The sequence below is a fragment of the Pteropus vampyrus genome, unplaced genomic scaffold (genome assembly GCF_000151845.1).
Source record: "Pteropus vampyrus isolate Shadow unplaced genomic scaffold, Pvam_2.0 Scaffold32, whole genome shotgun sequence".
Lineage (NCBI taxonomy): Eukaryota > Metazoa > Chordata > Mammalia > Chiroptera > Pteropodidae > Pteropus > Pteropus vampyrus.
In genome coordinates, this window is record NW_011888813.1 from 9,453,957 (window position 1) to 9,462,303 (window position 8,347).

Here is an 8,347-nt window from a genome sequence, read left to right on the forward strand (position 1 = left end):
CTCTTAATGGTCAGATTATGGATGTGTTTATTTTTTACTGCAAAATGTATTTTCTAATTTTTCTATAAAGAGCTGATACTACTGGTATATTAGGAAAAGTCAAAATTATTTTAAAATATAAGGTTAGATACTATAAATTTATTTTAACAGTACTTAAGGATGAGTATCTTACATTTGTAGATAAAGAATATCTAAGTCATCAAAACATAACAGTGTGTTATTCTTGAGTCACGAAAGCAATTTTGGTGTTAAAAAGACCAAACAGACTAAAATCACAATAATTCACACATTATTATTACTTATTTTAACGTCAGCAGTTTAAATCAGTTGCAGTAATTTTTTCTATATTTTAGTTAAAATAAGATATTGAAAAATGACATACCCCCATCTTCTTCAGAATCTGTATCAGATTCTTCACTATCACAAGGCCTTTTTTCTCGATAGCCCTCCATTTCATTTGTCCAAACCATTAACGACATATCCGGGCCTCCTAAGGTAACCAACATGCTGTCATCATACGTCCAGCGAACATTTGTGACGTGTGTGCTATGAGCCACATACCTCTTAAACTTTCCAAATTTTCCCTAAAAATAAAAAGTCAGTCTTTCTGAGAAATTTCATTACTTGAAAACTGTTATAATTGTGAACTTCCTTTAATGTATGATTTGAAATTAATCATTACAAATGCAAATCACAAAAAAAATAAGAAAATACTGAAAAATTCACTAGAATAAAAAATAGCAATTCTCAAGCTGGCAAGGACAGGATACAGCTAGTTTTACACACTGCTAGTACCATGGACAAATATATTTTTTAAGAAATTGGCTTGGTATTCTGTGTTAGAAGCATAAAAATGTTCTGACCTTTGACTCACCAATCCCCCTTCTAGAGATCTATGCTAAAAACTGCTGTATGTGCAAAAAAATATTTACTAAAGTATTTACTTATAGCAGTGAAAAACTTTAAGTATTTTAATGTTCGTCATAATACTAGTTAATTACAGCGTGTATCTATGGAATAGTATACATCTGTTAAAAACAATGGCTATGCAGATGTAACACTGTTGGAAATAGACACCATAACTAAGAAAGTCAGAATATAAATATCTATAAACTGCATAGTCATATTAGCAAAATTCATTATCGATCACTTTATTATATACTCATGTTAATATCTTTTCTCTTAATTCATTAGTGTTTTTGTTTATAAGCACCACACATGGGAGTGTATTTTTCTTTTAAAAACCAAGAAAAATCCAAGTTATAGATACTGGCAACTTTCACATCTAGAATACCAACATTACCAACAGACAGAAGCACATTTCAGATTAATGCACCACAAGCAGGTTTTAGATGGATGTCTTTTCAAGGATGCTAAAATAAGAAATGTTTTAAATATATGAAACACAATGCTAGCTAAATCAGTGAATTCTCTGGAAATAAAGACTCTTAATAAAAGTTAGCTGAAATAAGAGAGGGATCTGTCAATAAAATACTACAAGAAGGCAGTTTCCCTAAGATGTTGTGGTTATTACTGTAGTGAGGTGAAGGAGGAATCTGTAGATCAATGTCCTAGGACCTATTCTTGGGGCATCTACACCATCTAGAATGCCGGAAGTGAAGTTTCTGACCAATTGGTATTTTATTTGAACATAATCTTATCAACTAAGGTTCTACCAGCTAAGTATGTCTAAAACAGGAACCCATGGAATACATTCTTGGGCACCTGAGTTCTCTATGAGAATTTTTAAACCTGTGTTTTCATTTCAATGAACTAAAGATAGTAATATGAGCAATCACCATCATGATTTGAATATTGTATATGATTTCAGTGCCCTATTTCATAAATTTGTCTTTATGCTCATGTTGGTGCTAAACTATAATATATATCTTAATTCGTGACAATTAAGCAATAAATGCATCTGGATTTTACGCATGAATTTTATTTTTGTGCTAAGTGAAAGCCTAATGTATCTTGGTAGTCTGAACAGAGGAGAGCAGTAAGAGAACCGAGTCGCACCCAGTAGCATAGGTGTGTAATACTCCAAAGAATCTGTACATCATTCATGACATTAAATTGATGCTGTTTTCTTAAAAATTTTGCAGGTGTTGTTATTTATATTATCTTGTATTTAATTGGTTAAAACATATTAAACTTTAAAGCTGTAAATGTAAAGTCTATATTTACTATCAATGGCATATATTTAATTAAAAGAATACTAAACTTATTTAAGTTAATATTAGGCATAAAAGAAATACTTTCTCTAAAAGGAACATCTACATTACTCAGTACTGAGAAATGTATATATATTGTACAGTGCAATATATATAACCTAAGGCATGGAATCACAAATTACAACACTAGATAAAAGCCATAAATATGTCAAGAATGGGAACATAATTTGGAGACTTTCATATTACGTTACATAATATTCATATTACAACAATGAAATGCTATGAAAGGGCGTCGCCTTAACTCTTTTTATAATTATATTAGGAGAATTCAAGAAAAACACATACTTTAGCAGGAAATCTAAATAACTTCACGAATCCTAAATCATCCCCAGTAGCTAGAATCATCCTGTCGCTGGTGAGGCAAGAGGCAGTTACATCTGAGACTTCTCCAGTCACTGGCCAAATTCCCTCACAGCATAAACCAAGCACACTTGTCCATGATGCCCAACCAATTTTTTCTACCTAAAATGGGGGGAAAATGCTGTTAGTTTGTAATATCTAAACCTAAAAATTAGCAACCACATCTGAACATTTGCTTTGTAATTATGTGTGTCACAAGTAAAATTAAAATTTTAATTAAAAAGTTATTGGTTGTCTTGGTATTGTAACTTTCCAAGTCTACGAGTTTCTGCAGAACATTCTTAACCTACCATTATTCCAGAAGTACTTATTATAGATCCACTGTGTTTCAGATGCTGAGCACCCAGTGAAAAGAAATAAGCGTACTTCCGCTCTTCGAATAATCAAGAAATTTAGTCTTACACTTCACATCTAAATGTCTACTAATACACTACTATAAGCTTGTTTTCCAATTAATCATTACAATTAATAATTTACAATTCCTTCTTTACGAAGCTATTTTCATGTTAAATTTGTTTCACCTCTCTTCCTCGGCCATATCATGTCAAAAAATTTTTGCTAATACTGTCAGGCACAAAAACTGAACATAGTTTTTCCTTCAGATAGGAATTTGCCAACATGCATTTTAGGCATATGGGTTCCAAAAGATTTGGCAGACACGCAGTACTCCAATCTTAGACGTCATGTCTTCTATTTGCTATTGCATGCTTCTTGTCCTCTAAGGAAAGTAACTGAAGCACAGTGAGACCTACAAGTGACTCATTCCTTTTCCGAATAAAGCATCTTTTCCTGTAGTCTGACCCAATGAGATAAACTCACAAAAAGAATCTCCATAAATTGAATAATCGGAGGACAGGCTTCACGTGTAACTAAACGACGGAAGGCAGGCATCAGTTTTCTAACCACTTTCCATCACATTAAGGTCACAAGCACTCCTGCCCGTCTTCCTACCTCCACGCTGGGGATGCTCTGTCTTTTTCCTCGGGGAGCCTCAAAGAATAACTGTTCTTTAGCACCAGTGTTGACCTGTAAAAGCTTTCCTTAAAAAGAAGTTAAATATATATACACATATATAATCCTATATTTATAATCTTACAGTTTTGTTATCTTAAATGAGACCACTCTAAGCATAACATGGAAACATGAAGCTATAGAGAAAATTTAATAAAATTAAATTTTACCACCTAAACATATAAACCTTATATGTTAAAAGAATACGAGTAGTTAATAAAAATTACAAACAAAAAGCCTATGGTGACGAACGATTTAAAAATGCAAATTAAAAAAAAAAAAGATGTCATTTTTCATCTTAACCATGTCAAAAATTAAAAAAGAATTAACAAATCCAGTTGCTGTCATGGGTATGAACCCTGACGCTGGACATGTAACCTGACACAAACGTTCTGGAAGGAACTTTGGCATTTAAATAAAGTTTTCAAATGCAAAAAATATATATATATAGATACACGGGCGCGTGCGTGGGCATGCGTATGAAATATAAATACATTTACATTTAGTATGATGTTTAATTTCTATGGAAAAAAGTAAGCTTAAACTTAAAACATTTTCTTCTGCAGTCAACATACATTAAGAGCATTTGATTTTCTTAATCCCCATATAACTAAGTAATTAAATTCATAAGTGGTTTAGTTTTTGTGTATGGATATACATAAAAACTATTTCTGTTATGCATATTTTTAAAATCCTAGAGACATTTTTAGAACTTTTTTAAAAAGTACATTTTGTTTAACTACATTTAGAAAAACGAATCTACAGTTCTAGATTTATATAGATGAATACATAAAACAAAAATCCTTAAAAACAGATCACTTAAGATATTTAGCATTTATCTGAACTTATTAAACACTGTCATATGCCACGCAGCCTCTAAAAAACCAAAGATAGTTAAATTCAACATGTTATTCAATTATGACTATATTTAGGGAATGTATTTTATATCAAATGATGGAAAAATGACTTTAAAATCTTCATTAACATATCTATTTCCCAAATTTTAAGTTACTCTTTATGTCAAGCTTATCTGACAAAAACCAGGACACATGATTAAAAAAATTTTGTACAATTTTAAATTACAAATTAAAGAATTTATCACTTAACTGTACTATCATTTGCATTACACTAGAAGTACTGAAAAGTCTAACCTCATAGCATTCATCTTCAGATGTGAAATAAAGAAGTGGAAAATAATGTTGAGAATATCCGCTTTTCACAATGCTTTAGAACTCATCTGTTGGATCACTTTTTGTTTCCATAAAATAGCTATACTAAGTCAAATGAAGCTTTTATCAAACAGTTAAGTAATTTAAATTCTTACCTCTAAAATCCCAATCAATATGAGTTATGTAACTTGTAGCGCCTTTGCATATTCCTACTCTTTTACTGCTCATTACATTGTATATGTCTATGAAGCTGTCATGGGATGCTACTGCAAGATATTTCCCAGAACCTATAACAGAAAAGTATTTGATTGACATTTTCTACATTTAGAAATATTTTTTACATTGTACAACTAGAGTTAATTTTCGTAATATTTTTGAGAGGAACTCCTGGGTATTTTGTAAGCTGGAACAAGATATGTGCCAAATGGCAGATGGTAACATATTTTTTCAGGTATATTTTAATTAACAAAATGGAATTGTTTTTTAGTGTAGTCAAGTGGTTCAGTGAAAAGCAAATGTCAAAAATGATACAGAATGTAATTTTGATATACTTTACATTTAACCAAAAACATAAAAACCTTCCAAATTTAGAATAGAAGTAAACCAACATAGGTAAATTTTGCCTTAACATTAATTCCTAAATTACAGTAATGTTACAGTAACCATTAATAATTCCTAAATTATATTATTACAAATACATGAAAACTGATGAAATAAAATTAATGTAATTTCAAAAGCATTAAGAATATAATGAAGACAGTCCATCCAACCCCTTTTATATTACAAATTAAGAAACTGAAGCTCAGAGAAGTGCCTTGACTCAAGTCACACAGAAAATTTAGTGACAGAATTGTCACTCAAGATATTTACCACTGACCTAATAGAGTTTTTACTTCACCATACTGCCTCTTCTAGTCAAAAAAGTAAAATTCTGAGATAAAATAACAGTTAATAAAAATTACACATTGATATATTTATTACCAGACCCAAGTTAATAACCAAATGTGATTTCAGTGCAATCTTACCTGGTGAGAATCGGATATCTGAAATGACATCTTTCCTGTGGTGAAAAGACACGAGATCCTCTAGAGTATCTGCGTTCGCCAGTAAGAAGCTTCCATCGCTGAGACCCACGGCTAAGGCTTTACCATCGGGAGAGAAACAGCAGCATCGTCCACCTAAAGGAGAAAGAACAGATGTCAAGAGAATTCCTTTTATTTAAAAAAAAAAAAAAAAAAGAAGTATATGCTTAAGGAAACTTTAATTTCAAAGAAGATCCCTATATTCAATATGTAGCCTCAAATCAATATGAAAAGTCAAGGGATCCATATAATAAAGTTTTCTACTGAAAGCAGTGGTATACAATTCTAAGCAATAATACAAAATATTCCCTCTTCTGATGTTAACAAAAGCGAGGCCTGATATTTACCTTAAAAGAAATTAAGTTGATGAAAAAGAATGAGAGAGTTTAACTAACATAAAAAGCCCATGACACATGTGGAAATTTTATTTTGGGGGGTGTGGGTTGCTACCCTTGTGGTTTCTATCCAATGAATCAGAAGTTTAAAAAATAAAGCTATCTTTATAAAAGTGCTTTCAAATTTAAAAACATCTGAACATAGGCAATTATTAGTTTAAGCTAGGAAGATCTATCTACACGTTTCAAAACCACACGTGAAGAAATAATGATGTTAATATTAACTTTACAAAGCAAGGGTTAATTCTGTATCGGCAAATGCACAAAAGCGTGGGCTTGCCCTGACAGCAAGGGTAGTATAGCAGGCATGTTCAAAAACCCTAAAGGCTTTTGGTATCTTGCATAAAATTTGGGTGGGGAGAGGTGGAGTATAGCTGCTACAGAATGAAAAATTATAGAATGAATTAAGAACAAGTAGTCACTTAATCACCAAGCATACACTGGTAATGAAGAAATCTAGGATATGCTTTCTGAGATTTAAGGGTCAAGAGAAGATGATGACCTGGAACACAGTGGCAGTAATGGAGGTGATGAGAAATGGAGGAATTTGGATATATTTTGAAGACAGAGCTGGCAAGACTTTGAGGAACTGGGATGTAAAAGAAAAAGATAAAAGTCGAGGCTATACTTTTACATGAATAGTGATGTCATTTACTGAGATGGGAAAAACTAGGACAAGTGTTTGGTTTTGTACCCATTAAGTTAAGGATGCCTATGAGAAACTCAAGTGAATACATCAAGGAGCCAGTGTGAACATCAATACTCCTCAGAGCTCCAGGGAGAAGAATAAGCTAGAGATACAAACATGGGTAGTAGCAGCATACAGATAGTATTTACAGCCAAGGAATTTGAATAAGAGCTTGTTGTTAATTTATTGCCTTTCAGCTGCAAAGTCGCCCCTCTTCCTCCTGCTATGTGATACTGGCGCTGGATCCTGTGCACATTTTTCCTTTGCCAGCTGATTTGATTTTGGCCAGTAGGTGGTGCTGTGGGGCCCCTGAAAAAGGTAGGGACTTCCTTCCCGGCGGGGGGGGGGGGGGGGGGCTGAAGCTAGTGTACCAATGAGGGGGCAGGGTGGGGTCTGAGTGGGGATGAGGGAGTTTCTCCGCCACAAGAGCAGATCAACCCTCAGGCAAGTTTCTTCTGTACTGGCAGGTTGTATGGTCCTGTGGCACCTACACCGAGCTTTGAGTCTCAGCCCTCTCAAGGTCATCCCGTGTCTGCAGACTAGCCCTATAGGTGGTAGCTGCTTTCTGCAGTCACTACTTCTCCACCTCTTAGAATTCTCTTTTATCCCTTTTAGGAGTTAACCACCTGTCATTGAACAGTTCTTCATATTAAATTTCCCCTGTTCTAATTATTGGGGTAGTTTCTTTCTCTTGACTGATATAGAATTGGAACTGACCGTTGGTTTAGTCATGTCTTTCGGCTTGAGCACAGGGCTCAGTCCTGCCAATGGCAGACACGATGCTAGCGCTGCAAGATAAGCACTGGCATAATGATTAATCAAATTATCTCCTGCGGTTGATTATGATGAAGTCCAAGAAGTCCAAGAGGCTGTTGTCCTTGACCATTACAAAAAGAATGATGACTTCGAAGACTGTACTGTGCAACTGAGTGCACAGAACATTTCCAGAAAGAAGTAATAAGTTCCTTGTTAAACTCTTAGCACAAGAGTTTGTGCTAGGTCAGGATTCTTAGTAGGGAGACCTTCCACGGCAAACCTAAAAGAATCTGACAGGACTGATCCTGCTGAAAATTAAACACAAAATGGTGTTAGTTACAAATTTACAGAGTCAATTGAATTTACAGACTCACCGAGCTTCTTATCTGAATGTCAGGGAATTGACAGGGAAGGAAGGGAACTTTGAAACTTGGAATGTGAACTTTGGTTAGACTCAGACACAACTGAGAATCTTGACTTTCTATGTTATTCTGAGTCTCACTGGCCAGTGCAAAGAGGCTTGTTCTCCTGTTTCTGAGAAGACTGGCATTCTGGGGCAGATGCCCTGTCAAGAGGATGCTCAATCTTCTTAAAAACCATTCGCACCAATCCTCTGCTGTCACTAGTCCCCAACCTGGCTCAAATCTAGCAT

The 8,347-nt window shown here is 34.0% G+C and overlaps 1 protein-coding gene across 1 annotated transcript in view; it reads right to left on the reverse strand.

The window, feature by feature from the left end:
• Positions 1-8,347, reverse strand: part of EML5 (echinoderm microtubule associated protein like 5) — a 129,950-nt gene that overhangs the window by 39,339 nt on the left and 82,264 nt on the right. The window contains exons 21-26 of the mRNA XM_023528865.1: positions 7,976-8,003; positions 5,800-5,952; positions 4,930-5,061; positions 3,546-3,634; positions 2,520-2,696; positions 383-584 (exon numbers count right to left, since the gene is read on the reverse strand). Of these exons, the coding sequence (XP_023384633.1) occupies positions 383-584; positions 2,520-2,696; positions 3,546-3,634; positions 4,930-5,061; positions 5,800-5,952; positions 7,976-8,003 (781 nt within the window). The remainder of the gene's footprint in view (positions 1-382; positions 585-2,519; positions 2,697-3,545; positions 3,635-4,929; positions 5,062-5,799; positions 5,953-7,975; positions 8,004-8,347) is intronic.